A 17,574-nucleotide genomic window follows, 5' to 3' on the forward strand; every position below is an offset into this window, starting at 1 on the left:
CCAACCTCATCTCCACCTTCCTGCCCAATCTCCATATCCCTTTATTTCCTTAGAGTTCAAAAATCTATCAAACTCAGCCTTGAACAAACTGAATAACTGAACAACCACAGCTCTCTGGAGTAGAGAATTCCAAAGATCCACAGCCCCCTGAGTGAAAAAATTTCTCTTCATCTCAGTGCTATATCCCCTTATCCTGAGACTATGCCCCCTAAGTCTAGACTGTCCAGCCAGGGGAAACAGTCTCTCAGCATTTGTCAAGCCCTCTCAGAATTTTCTGTGTTTCAATGAGATCACTTCTCATTCTCCTAAACTCCAGACAATATAGGCCCATTCTACTTAATCTCTCCTCATAGGCCAACCCTCTCATCCCAGAAATCAATCTAGTAAACCATTGCAAGGCAACCCGTGTAAGGCAAGTTTATCTTTCCTTAGGTATGGAGACCAAAACTATAGACAGTACTTCAGCTGTGGTCTCACCAAAGCCCTATACAATTTTACAAGGCTTCCTTACTCTTGTATCCCAACCAATAAAGGCTAGTGTACCATTTGCCACCTTAATTGTTTGCTATACTTGCATGTTAACTTTTTGTGTTTTGTTTACGAGGACCTCCAAATCCCTCTGAACACCAACATTTAATTGTTGGTGCAAACATACGAATTAGGAACAGGAGTAGGCCACTCGACCGCTCGAGTCTGCTCCGCCATTCAATAAGTTCATGGCTGAACTGATTACTCCACATTTCCACCTACCCCCGATAACCTTCCATCCCCTTGCTTATCAAGAATCTATCTACCTCTGACTTAAAAATATTCAAAGACTCTGCTTCCACTGCCTTTTGAGGAAGAGAATTCCAAAGACTCATGACCCTCTGACAGAAAAAATGTCTCCTCATCACTGTCTTAAATGGGTGACCCCTTATTTTTAAACAGTGATCCCTAGTTCAAGATTCTCCCACAAGGGGAAACATCCTTTCCACATCCACCTGTCAAGACCCCTCAGAATCTTATATGTTTCAATCATGTCGCCTCTTACTCTTCTAAATTCCAGCAGATACAAGCCTAGCCCGTTCAATCGTTCCTCGTAAGACAGGCCACCCATTCCAGGTATTAGTCTAGTAAACCTTCTCTGTTCTGTCTCCAACACATTTACATCCTTCCTTAAATAAGGAGACCAGTACTGTACACAGTACTTCAGATGTGGTCTCACCAATGCCCTGTATAGCTGAAGCACAACCTCCCTACTTTTGAATTCAATTCCCCTCGCGATAAACGATAACATTCTATTAGCTTTCCTAATTACTTGCTGTACCTGCATACTGACTTTTTGCGATTCATGCACTAGGACACCCAGATCCCTCTGCATCTCAGAGCTCTGCAATCTCTCACCATTTAGATAAATGCTGCTTTTTAATTCTTGCTGCCAAAATGGACAATTTCACACTTTCCCATATTATATTCCATTTGCCAGATCTTTGCCCACTCCCTTAACCTATCTATATCCCTTTGTAGCCTCCTTATGTCTTCACAAGTTACTTTCCCACCTATCTTTGTGCCATCAGCAAATTTAGCAAACATAACTTCAGTCCCTTCATCTAAGTCATTTATATAAATTGTAAAAAGTTGAGGCCCCAGTACAGATCCCTGTGGCACACCATTCGTTACATCTTGCCAACCAGAAAATGACCCATTTATGCCTACTCTCTGTTTCCTGTCAGCTAACCAATCTTCTTTCCATGCCAATATGTTATCCCCTACACCATGAGCTTTTATTTTCTACAATAACCTTTGATGTGGCACCTTATCAAATGCCTTCTGGAAATCTAAGTACAATACATCCACCTTTATCCACAGCACATGCAAAGAGTTTCAATAAATTGGTTAAACATGATTTCTCTTTCACAAAACCATGTTGGCTCTGCCTGATATCCTTGAATTTTTCTAAATGCCCTGCTATAACATCTTTAATAATAGCTTCTAACATTTTCCCAGGACAGATGTTAAGCTAACTGGCCTGTAGTTTCCTGCTTTCCCTTTTTGAATAAAGGAGTTACATTCTCTATTTTCCAATCTAAAGGAACCTTCCCCGAATCAAGGGAATTTTGGAAAATTAAAACTAACGCATCAACTATCTCACTAGCCACTTCTTTTACCACCCTAGGATGAAGTCCATCAGGACCCGGGGACTTGTCAGCCCGCAGCTCTAACAATTTGTTCAGTGCCACTTCCCTGGTGATTGTAATTTTCTTGAGTTCCTCCCTCCCTTCCATTTCCTGACTTACAGCTAATACTGGGATGTTACTTGTATCCTCAATAGTGAAGGCCAATGCAAAATATCTGTTCAATTCATCTGCCATCTCCTTATTATCCATTATTAATTCCCCAGACTCACTTTTTATAGGACTAATGCTCACTTTGTTAATTCTTTTCTTTTTAAAATATCTATAGAAACTCTTACTATTGGTCTTTATATTTCTAGCTAGCTTTCTCTTGTACTCTAATTTTACCTTCCTTATCGATCTTTTAGTCCTTCTTTGCTGTTTTTTTATATTCTGTCCAATCTTCTGACCTGCCTCCCACCTTTGCGCAATTATAGGCTTTTTCTTTATAACTGTTTTAGTTAACCATGGATGGCGGGTCCCACTCTTGGAATTTTTCTTTCTCATTGAAATGTATCTATTCTGTGTATTCTGAAATATCCCCTTAAATGTCTGCCACTGCATCGCTATTGATCTATCCCTTAACCTGATTTGTCAATTCACTTTAGCTAGCTCTGCTTTCATGCCCTCATAATTGCCCTTATTTAAGTTTAAAATATTAGGCTTGGACCCACTCCTCTCCCTCAAACTGAATGTAAAATTCAATCATATTATGATCGATGCTAAATATACTACTGCTACTGGTTCCTCTTTATCAACCCTGCTAGTTGCATCTTCAAAAATTCTAACAAATTTGCAAACATGATTTCCCTCCCTTTCATAAAATCACGTTGTCTCTACCTAATCATATTATGATTTTCTAAGTGCCCAATTATCACTTTGTTAATAATGGATTCCAGCATTTTCCTGATGAATGATGTCAGGCTAACTGGCCTGTAGTTCCCTGTTTTTTCTCTCCCTCCTTTCTTGAATATGGTGTTACATTTGCTAACTTCTAATCCACTGGGACTGTTGCAGAACCTAGGAATGTTTGGAAGATCACAACCGGTGCATCCACTATCTCTGTAGCTACCTCTTTTAGAATCTAAAATAGACTCTTCCTTGATTGGTTCCACAACATGTTGTCGGAAACTGTTTCGAATGCATGGCATGAACTTGTCCTCCAAACTACTTTTGCTAGTTTGATTTGTCCAGTCTGTATGGATTAAAGTCCCCTATGATTATTGCATTGCCTTTGTTACAAGTTCCTCTTATTTCTTGATGAATACTCTATCCAACAGTATAGCTACTGTAAGGGAGCCTATAAACTACTCCCACCAGTGTTTTCTGCCCTTGTTATCTCTACCCATGTTAATTGTACTTTTTGTTCTTCCAAGCCAAGTTTCTTCCTCACTGCAGTTTTATGCCCTTCTTTATTATCGGGGCTACCCCACCCTGCAACCTTTTCATTTTGTCTGTCTTTCCGAAATGTCAAGAACCCAGGAATATTTAGTTCCCAACCTTGGTCACCCTGCCTGACAAGGTGCTAATTATTGCAAGTCTGGCAGTTGAGGAGTGTGTGTCAAATGGCATGGAAGAGATGAAGTAGGAGATGTGGGAGGAGGGATTTTAAGATTGTGCAAACTTGAGTTCATCCAAAACTCTGCTGCCCGTATCCCAACTCACAATAAGTCCAAGTCCTGCTCACCCATCACCCCTGTGTTTGTTGACCTACATTGGCTCCTGGTTCAGCAATGTCTTGATTTTAAAATTCTCATCCTTGTTTTCAAATCCCTCCATGGTCTCATCCCTCCCTACCTCTGTAATCTCCGCCAGCCCTACAGTCTCTGTGCTCCTCCAATTGTGTTCTCTTGCACATCCCCGATTTCCATGGCTTCAACATTGGAGACTGTCCCTTCAGCTTTCTAGATCCTTAACTCTGTCCTCCTTGAAGATGCTCCTTGAAAGTTCTTCTTTGACCAAACTGTTGGTCACCTGTCCTCCTATATCCTTAAGTAGCTCAGTGTTAAATTTTGTTCGATAATGCTCTTGTGAAGCATCTTGGAACTTTTTACTCTGTTAAAGGTGCCAAATAAATGCAAGTTGTTGTTGCTGTGGTATGTAAGTCGTTACTGTGAGGAAAGCCTTAGAGCAAAATGTCAATTTTGAGCTGCCTTAATCAGAAAGCAGTGTGAAAAGTGCTATTTTAAGCAGGGGCCTAAGTGGGATGATTGCATGGTTGTAATGTCACTGAACTAGTAATCCAGAAGGCCCAGACAGAGGTTCAAATCCCACCATGGCAGCTGGTGGAATTTGAATTTAATTAATTAATAAACTCAATTAATTAATTTTTAAAATCTGGAATTGAAAGCTAATCTGAGTAATGGTACCATGAAACGATTATCAATTGTCAGGGAAAAAAAACATCTAGTTCGCTAATGCCCTTTAGAAAAGGAAATCTGCCATTCTTACCCAGTCTGGCCTACATGTGACTCCAGACTCACAGCAATATGGTTGACTCTTAACAGCCCTCTGAAACGGCCTAGCAAGCCACTCAGTTGTCAAGGGCAATTAGAGATGGGCAACAAATGTTGGTCTTGCCAGGGATGCCCACATTCCATGAAAGAATACATTTTAAAAAAAAAATCTGTTTTGTGATGTTGATTGAGGGATAATCATTGGCCAAGGTACCAGTGTTAACTACCTTTTTCTTCAAAATAGTGCAATGGGATCCTTAATATCCAGCTGAGAGAACAGACTTGGCCTTTATTTAATGTCGCATCTGAAAGATGGCACTTCCAACAGTGAAAACTCCTTCAGTACTGCACTGGAGTGTCAGTCTTGATTTTTGTGTTCAATCCTGGACAGGGACTTGAACCTAAAACGTTCTAACTCCGAGGCAAGAGTGCTACCAATTGAGTCACAGCTAATACGTGACCCATTGTGCCGAGTGAAGCCATTAGAAGTCATCCTTGGCTCAGTTTGGCAATGGTAATTGACCCCTTTAGTGTACAGAAGATAGAGATTGAGGTACCTCTGGGTGCCTGCAAGCACAATATGACTGAGTCAGATACAATATTGGATCCATCCCTGGCCTGGGGCAATGCCTGTGTATATGATTTTGTAAAGACCATCTCCAAAGACATGAGGGAAGAGCTAAAACAGATCGACTAGGGGGAAATTGTTTGGCAGGACCTGAACTGAGAATGAATGAAACACAGTGGCGCAGTGGTTAGCACCGCAGCCTCACAGCTCCAGCAACCCGGGTTCAATTCTGGGTACTGCCTGTGTGGAATTTGCAAGTTCTGCCCGTGTCTGCGTGGGTTTCCTCCGGGTGCTCCGGTTTCCTCCCACATGCCAAAGACTTGGAGGTTGATAGGTAAATTGGACATTAGCAATTGCCCCTAGTATAGGTAGGTGGTAGGGAAATATAGGGACAGGTGGGGATGGGGTAGGAATATGGAATTAGTGTAGGATTAGTATAAATGGGTGGTTGATGGTCAGCACAGACTTGGTGGGCCGAAGGGCCTGTTTCAGTGCTGTATATCTAAACTAAACTAAACTAAACTTTCAAAGGTCTCTACTGACAGTGAAAGACAATTTAGGGCACACAGATTTTAATTGTACTTTTCAAAATCATGAAAGGTTTTAACAAGAGTAAATAAGGAGAAACTGTTTCCAATGCCTGGTGCGTCAGTAACCAGAGGACACAGATTTAAGATGATTAGCAAAAGACCCAGAGCCAACATGAGGAAATGTTTTTTCACAGCGAGCTGTTGTGACTGGAATGCACTGCCTGAAAGTGTGGTGGAAGCAGATTCGATAGTAACTTTCAAAAGAGAACTGGATAAATACTTGAAAGGAAACATTTACAGGGCAATAGGGAAAGAGCAGGGGATTAATTGGATAGGTCTACCAAACAGCCAGTGCAAGCATGATAGGTTAAATTGCCTTCTGTGCTATATTGTTCTATGACTTTATGAATCAGAATAGGGCAGAACAGGTTTTCCTTGACAGTCATGAGGGGGATAAAAGTCAACTTCAGCACTGCACATAATGGGCATGAATAGGTCCGCCACTCGTTATATTGGCCCGATTATTGGACAGGGTCTATAATGGCCGATGATTCACTGCCACCCATTATGCGTTCATGCCAAAGTTGAATTTCAAGTCTTCTGTCTCTGGAATTGTCAGGGTAGATTTTAGTACGCTGGTACAGAGCTTCACATGGCTTGAGGGTACTGAGGTCTTCATGCTCAATGGGTGAAAAATCATGTGGGTCACAAAGACAAGGGATATAGGGGAAAGGCAGAGACTAAGGTGTGAGCATCTAGCTTGAAGGATTAAAATGTTTTCATGGGTTCTGGCAAATGATAATGTTGACTCAGTGATGATGAAGGAACACCAATATATGTTCAAATCAGAATGGTGTCAGACTTGGAGGAGAACTTGCTGCTGGTGGTGTTCCCATTCATTTGCTACCCTTCTCCTTCTAGGTGGTAGAGGTCACAGGTTTGGAAAGTGCTGTTGAAGGAGACTTGGCAAGGTACTGGATTCTGTAGATGGTCCACACTGCTGCCACGTTAAACCAGTGGTGGAGGGTGTGAATGTTTAAGGTAGAGGATAGGGTGCCGGTCATGCAGGCTGATTTGTCCTGGATAGTGTTGAGCACTCATCCAGGCAATTTGAGAGTATTCCATTACACTCCTGACTTGTGTCTTATAGATGGTGGACAGGCTTTGGGGAGTCGGAAGGTGAATCACTGTCTGCAGAATTCCCAGCCTCTGATCTACCCTAGTAACCATGGAATTTATTTGGCTAGTTTGGTTAAATTCTTGATCAGTGGCAAGCTCTAGGATGTTGATAGTGGGGGATTTGGCGATGGTGATGCCATTGAATGGCATCTTGTGGGAGAGGGGCATTGCTTGGCACTTGTATGGTGTGAGGGTTACTTGCCACTCATCAGTCTAAATCTGGATATAGTCCAGGTCTTGCTGCATGTGGGAATGGACTGCTGCAGTATTTAATGAATTGTGAGTGGAGCTGAACACTGCAATCATCAGCAAACATCCCCACTTCTGACCTTATAATGGAAAGAGAGTCAGTAATGAAGCAGCTGCAGATAATGGGCCTAGGACACTACCCTGAGGAAATCCTGCAGCAATGTCCTGGGGCTTCCAGCAACAACAACCATCTTTCTTTGTGCTAGGTATGACCCCAGCCAGAGGAATGTTTTCCCCTGATCCCTTCAGGATTGACTTCAGCTTTACTAGGGCCCCTTATTGCCACACTCAGTCAAGTGCTGGATTTGGATAGAAACATTTGTTTTGCTTTATGAATAAATGCATCTTTTAACTAGCAGCGAGGTCCTTGAAAATGCTTCTCAGAGATGGCTTTGTTCTTTGTTCATTCAGAGTAGCAGCTGCTGCCAAATGCTTGATTGTATGCTACTTTATAGATTGTAATGGAAACTCTCTTGTGAATTGTAGTCTGTGGAGGAACGTACCACTCTCATCATAAAGCTTTCCACCACCAGGGGTTTTCCTCACCTCATGTCTAGGTCTGTTGCAGACGAATAGAGATTGATTACCATAATTAATCAAGAACTCCATTATCGTTGTAACATGCAACTACCAGGATGGCAGAGGGTGAACTAGATTGACCTTGGCCTTTTTTTGTCTAGCAATTATGTCTCTAAGCTGCTTGGAAGTGAGCTTTTCTTGTGTTGTAGTGAGGACATCTTTGTAACTTGGCCTTAGAATAGATATAGCATCGTAACAGAAAGCTTTATAGAGACTAGGGAGGTGAACTTCCTTGGGGCTGCTTCCACTCTGCGCGAAAAACACCGTAATTGAGGTCTTTTCTTGAACCTCCATCGAAGTTCACTCCCACTAGGTGAAACTGTGAGTCCTCTGACCTGACCATCTGTTTGCAATCAAATACGAACTGTTATATTGGGAATTTCTATGGTGATTCTCCCGACTGACTGTTGTAAATCGGCACTGGGCAGGTCGTCTGTGCAGCCACTTCCAATTTTCTGGTGGAGTTATGGTGGGAGAACGCCTGTGCCAATTACTGGCATGTAAGCAGTTCAAGGCATGGTTTTTGTAAAAATCACAGCAAGCCTAGGCCTATGTTATGACAAGTTTTTTTTTGAGATTCTGCTCCTGACTTGACATCTTGCTCAACATGAGTACAGCTCAGAGGACTGGCTATTAAGGTCACCCATGGAGGTCCCCGTTTCCTGGTTATTTAAATAAATTGATCCAAAATTGGGAGCACAGGCAATCAGGCATGTTGACTTCTGCATTAAACACAAGAAATCCTGGAAATACTCAGCAGGTCTGGCAGCATCTGTGGAAAGAGAAGCAGAGTTAACATTTCAGGTCAGTGACCCTTCATCAGAACTGCTCCAGCATATGCAGTATTTTGCTTTTATTATCATGTTGACTTTTGTACCTGTTTCTCTGACTTACACCTTCATTGAGTGAGCCTCCTCACTGGGAGCGGAATCTGTGACAATGTGTCATTTTTAAAATCTGATTTTTTTATGGAGAGTCCGTCATCATTGGAGGTTCAAGATTTGGACCCTAAGAAGCAGTGGGAGGAAATGGCATTCGGTTCAGCCAACACATTCTATCTGTAGTAATCCAGTCTCCCTCAATTTCTAATTCAAAGATATAACTCTATCATCGACTCACCCTACTCCCCGATTGAGCCTCCCCAGGGATGGAGTTTGCCTTCTGGAAGCTCCACGCAAAGGCTCAGTTTGGGGGCCCCTACTAGACAATGATACTAAATAATTGGGCGGCACAGTGGCGCAGTGGTTAGCACCGCAGCCTCACAGCTCCAGCGACCCGGGTTCAATTCTGGGTACTGCCTGTGTGGAGTTTGCAAGTTCTCCCTGTGTCTGTGTGGGTTTTCTCCGGGTGCTCCGGTTTCCTCCCACAAGCCAAAGACTTGCAGGTTGATAGGTTAATTGGCCATTGTAAATTGCCCCTAGTATAGGTAGGTGGTAGGGAAATTTAGGAACAGGTGGGGATGTGGTAGGAATATGGGATTAGTGTAGGACTAGTATAAATGGGTGGTTGATGGTCGGCACAGACTCGGTGGGCCGAAGGGCCTGTTTCAGTGCTGTATCTCTAAACTAAACTATTGATTTTAACACAGGAAATGTAAAAGTGAAAAAGAAAGAACTTGCATTGATATAGCACCTTTCCTGACCTCAGGACATCCCAAAGTGTTTTACAGTTAATTAAGTACTTTTGAAGCGTAGTCACGGTTGTAATAATGTAGGAAACACGGCAGCCAATTTGTGCACAGCAAGCTCCCACAAACAGCAACCTGGTTATGACTGGATAATTTGTTTTAGTGATGTTGATTGAGAAATAAATATTGACCAGGATAACAACAACAACAACTTGCATTTATATAGCACCTTTAACACAGTAATATGTCCCAATGCGCTTTACAGGAGTGTTATAAAACAAAATTTGACACCAAGCCACATAAGGAGATATTAGGACAGATGATCAAAAACTTGGTCAAGGAGTTAGATTTCCAGGAGCATCTTAAAGGAGGAGAGAGAGATAGAGAGGTGCTCAGGTTTACAGAGAGAATTCCACAGCTTAGGGCCTTGGCAGCAGAATGCAAGGCCACAAATGGTGGAGTGATTAAAATCAAAATGCCAGAAATGGAGGAGTGCAGAGATCTCGGTGGGTTGTAAGGTTGAGAGAGATTACAGAGATAGGGAGGGGCAAGGCCATGGAGGGATTTGAAAACAAAGATGAGAATTTTAAAATCGAGGCATTGATTAACTGGGAGTCAATGTAGATCAGCGAGCAGATGGGCTAACTGGACGGTGCAAGTTAAGACAGGGGCAGCAGAGTTTTGGGTGACCTCAGGTTTTGGTGGGAAGAACGTGGGAGGCAGGCCAGGAGTGTGTTAGAATAGTCAAGTCTGGAGGTGACACAGGTATGGATGAGGCAGCAGATTAGCTGAGGCAGGGGTGGAGTCGGGCAATGTTAGAGGTGGAAATAGGCAGTCCCGGTGATGGTGTGGATCTGTGGTTGGAAGCTCACTTGGGGTCAAATATGACACTAAGGTTGCAAACAGTCTGATTCAGCCTTAGACAGTTGACCAAGAGAGGGGTGGCATCAGTGGCTAGGGTTTGGAGTTTATTGTGGGGAGAACGCTCCTGCTCTTAATCAAAATAATGCCATATGATTTTTTACGTCCATGTGAGAGGGCAGACAGGGCCTTGGCTTAACGTCTCATCTGAAAGACAGCACCTCGGCCAGTGCAGCACTCCTTCAGTACTGCGCTGAAAGTGTCAGCTTTGATTTTGCACTTAAGTGTCTGGAATGGAACTTGAACCTACGATCTTCTGATTCAGAGGTCAGAGTATTACCACCGAACCATGGCTGATACCAAAGGGAAGATGGTGCCTCTGTAAGAAGAAGAAGCATGTGACCATAAGTAATGCCAGGCTAGAGGGCAACTCCAGAGGGCCTTGCTTGTGTTCCTTTAGGCTGTTTCCTAATATTTTTATCAATGTTCAATTTTTGTTCACTCCTCATCAAAATAAGGAATTAAAGAATCAATGGATTTGTTTCAGGTATTCAAGTTGGACTCTAAGGGGAGTTTGGAAAGTTTGAAATGCCAACTGAGAAGTCACACTTTTTTTTTAAATAGTCTCCATTCCATCCCACAAGGAGAAGCGAAACTTCACCAAATGACACATATCTTGAAGATCAGATCCAAGATTTATTTGTGGATCGGATCCATTTTTTAAATGAATAATGATAGATGCAAGGGCACAGTGAGAGAGAGAGAGAGAGATACACAGACAGAGAGAAAGGGAATCCTTAAAATGTGATCAAACACTCCTGTACAAGCTTGAAAATGCCAAGCAGTTGCATTGTTTTATGTAGAAATTTACGACACGTAATGAATTTTGAAGAGGTGAAGTGAATATAAATCATATTTCTTTTGCTACATGTGCTTACAATTGTGCCACATGTTGAGTTTTGCATAACAAATTGCTATGTAACACGAATCATTTCCTTCCCCACAGAGTCTCTGATTTGACCTGGCTCACCACAGATTGCATTACTCGTTCATTAGTCACATTCACCGAGGTGGAATTTGTCTGCGCAATCCCATTAACCAATTCAAATGGTAACGGGTATGATTTGAGATAAAACAATCCTGGTAAATCAGTCAGTGTGGCTTTGTGTACGCTCTCTGTGCAGGCATGCATGCCTATCAGATAACATCATAAAACTTGTCAAGTGGTTAATTTATAAACCCCGGCCCATCCTAAGATTCATCATTTGTTAACAAAGTCAGTCTCATATTAGGTAAAAGAAATATTCCACCCCAGGTGATCCATCTGAAGTGGAAGCAGATGACTGCTTTCAGAACTCAACTCAACTATGCAGACTACTCACCTCATCTCAACACTCCTATTTTCCTGTATGGTAAATTGGGGAAGTGCATGACAATTCACAAAGCACGGCCTCTTCGTAAAATTTTACCTTGGAATCACCATGGAGATTTAGTGTCCTATAGATAAAAACCAATCTACTCAAACACACTTTCCTTTCTTGATTATAAATTAATTTTCAAAGGATTTTCACATAAGTTTGTTGGTTACTGGAAATGTGTTATTGGTAGGATTCACTCTCATAAACACATGCTGTTGATCAATTACACATGTATGTTCTATTATCTTCTGTGCATAGCACTCGATTTGTGGAACACGGTAGTGTTTTAATTTAGCATTAGACACCTGTGTTTTTGCTGACTTTTACTGTAGTGCAAGATTTTATTATCCCCAGTAGCAATTTGAATAGAATGCACCAATATACTAATACAGTTTGGTGCTTAAAGTGGGGTGGTTTAACACCTGATCACTCTTTGCACTGGAGTTTGACAGTGCAAGTAGCAAGGAACAAATTTAACCAATTATTAAAGACACAGGCTTGAATGCCCCCAGTTGTTTCTGTATATACACAGTTTTTCCTTGGAGCTACTGGGAGGATTCACAGCTTCATAAACAGCCTGCTCCTTCCATGTCTGTAATCCCTTTATATCATAGGGTGGTTCGTCCTGTACAATGGAAGGGTTTTATGTACTTCGTTAGTCATACATGGGAGCAGGAGGGGGGAAACCACACACAAGACACAAGTATCTTGTTGGATGTGAGTCCAGAATTCAGAGCCAAAGCTCTGGTCTCCAATCTCCAGGACGGCCTGGAGCAGCATTTGAACCCTGCAGTTTCTGAGTCACAGACAGGAATGCTGCCACTGAGTCAAAGTCAAGTAAGTGCAAGTCAGTATTAGTAACTCTACTGCCTCAGCAGAAGACATGTGTAGCACTGAAATGCAAATTTTAATGCGCACCTTAAATCAGTAAGATCATGGGTTAATGGGTGTGCCTTGTAATCGTCAAAAAACTTAAGCAATACTCAAAACTTCAATACTGTGTTACTGTGCTCAAATTGCCTTTAATTCCAGCTCTGAGCTTTCTTTTGCAGTAGGTAACACTTTAACCTGACAGCGTGGGAATTGAAATCTGAGTCAACCTATCCAATCAAAGACAATCCAAACAAAAAAAACATGCCAAAAACACATTACATTGAGGTATTTTTATGCTTTCCATTTGTAATGTGTATTTTTATTTGTATATGTTCTTTTAATTTTCAAATATTAAAAAAATATCATTCTCAGGATGTGGGCAACACTGGCAAGGCTGGCATTTATTGCCCATTCCTACTTACCCTTGAGAAGGTGGTGTGCTCTTGATAGAACTGAGTGGCTTGCTAGACCACTTCAGTGGGCAACCACTTTGGTGTGGGACGGGAGTAAGGCAAGTTTCCTTCCCTAGAGAACATTAGTGAACCAGTTGGGTTTTTAATGACAATTCAAATGTTTCATCGTCATTTTTACTCACACCAGCTTTTAAAAAGTGAATTCAAGTTCTCAAACTGCTCCTGGTTGGATTTGAACTCATGCTCTTTGGATTAACTAGTCTAGGCCTCTGAGGGACGGATCCAGTGGCATACCTACTGCACTATCATACACAGAAGAATACGAACATACAAATTAGGAGCAGGAGGAGGCCACTCAGCCCTTCGAGCCTGTTCTGTCATTCAATAAGTTCATGGTTGAACTGATTACTCCACATTTCCACCTACCCTTGATAACCTTCCACCCCTTTGCTTATCAAGAATCTATCTACCTCTGCCTTAAAAATACTCAAAGACTCTGCTTCCACTGCCTTTTGAGGAAGAGAATTCCAAAGACTCACGACCCTCTGAGAGAAAAAATTTCTCCTCATCTCTGTCTTAAAATATTTTTAAACAGTGACCCCTAGTTCAAGATTCTCCCGCAAGGGGAAACATTCTTTCCAGATCCACCCTGTCAAGACCCCTCAAGATTTTATATATTTCAATCAAGTCTTCTAAATTCCAGCGGATACAAGCCTAGCCTGTCCAATCTTTCCTCGTAACACACCCCACCCATTCCAGGTATTATATATAAACAAGAAATGCTGGAACCACTCGGCAGGTCTGGCAGCATCTGTGGAAAGAGAAGCAGAGTTAACGTTTCGGGTCAGTGACCCTTCATCGGAACCGATGAAGGGTCACTGACCCGAAACGTTAACTCTGCTTCTCTTTCCACAGATGCTGCCAGACCTGCTGAGTGGTTCCAGCATTTCTTGTTTTTATTTCAGATTTCCAGCATCCGCAGTATTTTGTTTTTATTATCATTCCAGGTATTAGTCCAGTGTGAGAATTAGACACAGGTTCAGTGGAAAGAGGCAAGAGGAGACAGGGAGGGTTGTGGTTTGCAAGTTAAAATTGTAGTATTTCTTACTATGCTCCTTAATCTAGTTAAACCTTGTACATAATATTGTAGAGTGATTCTACCTATGCTAATGAGCATAGCAAAGATCCACTACCCGTTTGGTACTGTACTTAAAGCCACGTTGTCCCTTCATCCTACTATACGCCTGGGGATGAAATGGACCTCAAGTTCAGATTCTCCATAGGACTACCAGCCATTGCATTGGGTAGCCAGACATGCAACCCTAGATCACTTACCAAGCCAACAATGCACCAAATCGCTTAGGATCAGATAGACACACAAGGGGCTGGATCTTAAGCACCCCTGCATCAGAAAAAATAGTGGCCCACATGCATGAGTCGCACGCTGCCAAACTGCCTGAACTCCCGCGCAGTGGCTCATTTAAATACCCCGGCCGGCCACTCCCCTCAATCTCGTGGAGTGGGGCAGCCTCTCTGATGCTGGCAATGGCGTCAGCTGCCTGTGCGCAGGCGCTGGTGCCATTTTTAAAGGGCAGCCAGCCCTGCCAGCTAATTTAAATTTTTAAAGGGAGCCACACCCCCACCCCCTGCAACTGTTCAAATCAAAATTCTATCACCCCTTCCCCCCACCCCCATAACTATAAAATAAAGTATCTGTCCTTCCACCCAAAACACTTACCTTTCAAATATGCCCTCCCCACCCCCCTACCAAACTGAACAAAGTTCACAGTTCACCCCTTCCCACCTTCCCCTACACGAATGATGAAAGTTTGACCCATTTCCCCCCACCCCGACACAAAAAATCTCACGTTCCCCACTTCTCCACCACAGCCACGCCTGCTTTCCCCAGACGGGAATGTGAAGATCGCGACCCGACTGTAGAATTGCTGGTCAGTGAGTTTCAATGTATGGATTTAATTCATTACCATATGCTAATCTAGGTCCCGTCGCCCAGCGGCAGGCAGGGGTCCACCGCGGAGCTTCGCTGTCGCCGGGAAGTTCGGGCCCGTCCCTCCTGGCGTCGGGCTCCGTGGCGGGCTCCTGCCGGAATGATCTTCCACCACCATCCCCCCCCGCCCCCCACTGTACCCCACCATGGAGCCCGATGTCAGGGGCCCTGTAAAATCCAGCTGGAGGCCGGAGAAGGGATGGATGATGGCAGAAATTAAAATAGCGAATTCTAGCCAGGGGGAAAGGTAAAAGACTGAGAACAGAAAGAAGCAGAAACCGTTTTTCACCGTTTTCATTAATAGTTATAAAACAGTTTGCAGCTTGAGCCACATGGTTGATATCAAGATGATCATATATCATCATCCAACTCATTATGTCTTAGCAGTCTGTAAACAGCAGTTTCTTTCTGTTTAAGTTCTTCATTTCTCTAAGTAAGTTTACATGGACCTTTGCAACTTTTCAGTCAACTTGTGGGTGAGCCCAGAACAAGAGGGCATAAATATAACGACTATAGGAAGTTTTCAGGAGGAATTCCTTTACACAGAGGAGAATCTGGAATTCTGTCTTGTGGATTTGATGTGATTCAACATTCACGTCACATTTTATAAATGCTGATCTTTAATGTGCATGTTCTGTATTGAAAATTGGACTTTGATCACCTGAAAATACATTGGATGGAGAAACACGGCAGTTTTTAATTATCTAGAAAGATTTACAACCATCTCTAAAATATATTAAACTATTAATGTATGTTTGGAAAATGGTAGCTTTATTAAGCAGAATATTAATCTGTACCGGTTTTATGTGAATATGCATGAACAGTAAAGATCAAGAATTCTTTTTTAGAATCATTTTTTTTTATTTGTTTATATTCTTTTAATTTTAAGCCCTTTAGAAGATTCAAAAAGCCCAAGCTGGCTGTGATCGGGGAGATCTGCCTGGAAGTAAGTAAGAATGGACGACAAGGGTTTCATTTTGTCCAATCACTTTTAGCATATTATTGGTAGTGTGAATAATTAATGATCTGGTTGAATATATGAAGGGCAGAGGAATGGGACTAATTAGATAGTCTTTACAAAGAGCTGACACAAGCATGATGAACTGAATGGCCTCCTTCTGTTCTGTAAAATGTTATTTTCATCCGATACAATGTAGGCTTGTATGTCACCTAAAGTATCTACATAATGCTTATTAATTCATTATATTTCTAGATTATAAACCTAAATGGAAATACATCTACATATAAAGCCCTTCTACAAAATGATAAATCAATTACTGGTCCTGTTTCTGACACAAGTCTATGTATTAGGTCAAACCATTTATTCCTTTCGTACATCTGAAGGACTTTCTTTCATCAGACAGAACTTAATTCTTTCATTGTTTACTCATTTTTGAATAAATACTATGTTAACGAGAAAGACAAAATAAAACCCTTACAGTCTCCTCACCCTAGCCTGATAATTTACCATCACCCGTAAATGGACGATTCCTGGTTTATTTTTGTCATTTTAATTTTTGTTTTGAAATAAACAATCCCATACTGTCCTTGACAGAATGGGCCTTTCCAATGTCTTATCTAAGGATAGCTTAGCCAAATCCTTGCTGCAGTCAGGTAACTTGCATGCTGCAAGCTCGCATTAGAAAATCGGGTTTTCCATCCCTTGAAATCAGTGGGTGGAAAATCACAGGCAGTTGCCCCGTGACTCTTTGATGCATGCTCACAGTGTGTGAGCAATAAAAGAAAGACTTGCATTCACAACCTCAGGACAGCCAACAGTGGTTTACAACTAATTAAGTACTTTTGAAGTGTAGTCACTCTTGTAATGCTGGATATATGTTGGCCAACTTATGCATAGAAGCTCCCATAAAAGATGATCAGATTATCTGTTTTAGGGATAAATATTAGGAAGAACTCCCTTGCTCTTCTTTGAATAGGGCTATGGGTATTTTTACACCCACCTGAGAAGGCAGATGGGGCTGCAGTTTAACATCGCATCTGAAAGATGGCACCTATGACAGTATGGCACTCCCTCAGTACTGCATTGGATTTTCAGCCTCAACTTTGTCCTCAAGTCTCTTGTGGGACTTGAACCCACATCTTAAGTATGTGGAAACACTTGGAAAACCTCCTGTGAATGTTAAAGTCTGACATTGGACAAATGCCTCTGTAAAGCAGTTAGATAATAAGGTACTGTTTGGTGCAAATGGAATAAAACTGTGGATCTATGAATTATAGAAGATAAACGACTGGACCACGATTTTAGGCTGCAGAAATGGATGGGAAGCCCCATGGGGAAGCTGCTCGCATTTTCAAAATAAGCAATTGACAGCCATTTAAGATTGTTAATGCAGCAATAGACCATGAGGATGGGAACCAGAGAAGGAGGGAGGTGTGAATTTCTTCCGAGAATGCTGGGGTATTCGATGTTCCGAGGATGATGGAGGGTACAATGTTCCGAGGGTGCTTGCAGGCTTTACTGTTCAGAGGATGGTTACAGGGATGAGTACTGCAGCAAAAGATGTTTGCGTCAGAGCTCAGGTGCTGGCGGCTCTTTAAACATGGCATCAGCACTTCCTTCCATGTGAACCACAGAACCATAGAAAAGTTACAGCACAGAAGGAGGCCATTCAGCCCATCATGTCTGCACCAGCTGA

General features: G+C 42.2%; 1 protein-coding gene across 12 annotated transcripts in view; it reads right to left on the minus strand.

The window, feature by feature from the left end:
• Positions 1-17,574, minus strand: part of LOC137374372 (putative claudin-24) — a 149,227-nt gene that overhangs the window by 8,076 nt on the left and 123,577 nt on the right. The window contains exon 2 of one of the 12 annotated variants that reach the window (XM_068040359.1): positions 11,588-11,702. The exons of 10 other annotated variants lie outside the window; for them this stretch is intronic. Coding sequence is in view for 1 of the 2 variants with exons in the window: in XM_068040350.1 (XP_067896451.1) it covers positions 3,954-4,038 (85 nt within the window). In the remaining variant the exon portion in view is untranslated. Of the gene's footprint in view, positions 1-3,953; positions 4,258-11,587; positions 11,703-17,574 lie in introns of those variants that run through there. One more of the 12 variants, XM_068040350.1, reaches the window with a different exon arrangement.

This window comes from Heterodontus francisci, chromosome 10 (genome assembly GCF_036365525.1).
Source record: "Heterodontus francisci isolate sHetFra1 chromosome 10, sHetFra1.hap1, whole genome shotgun sequence".
Taxonomy (NCBI): Eukaryota; Metazoa; Chordata; class Chondrichthyes; order Heterodontiformes; family Heterodontidae; genus Heterodontus; species Heterodontus francisci.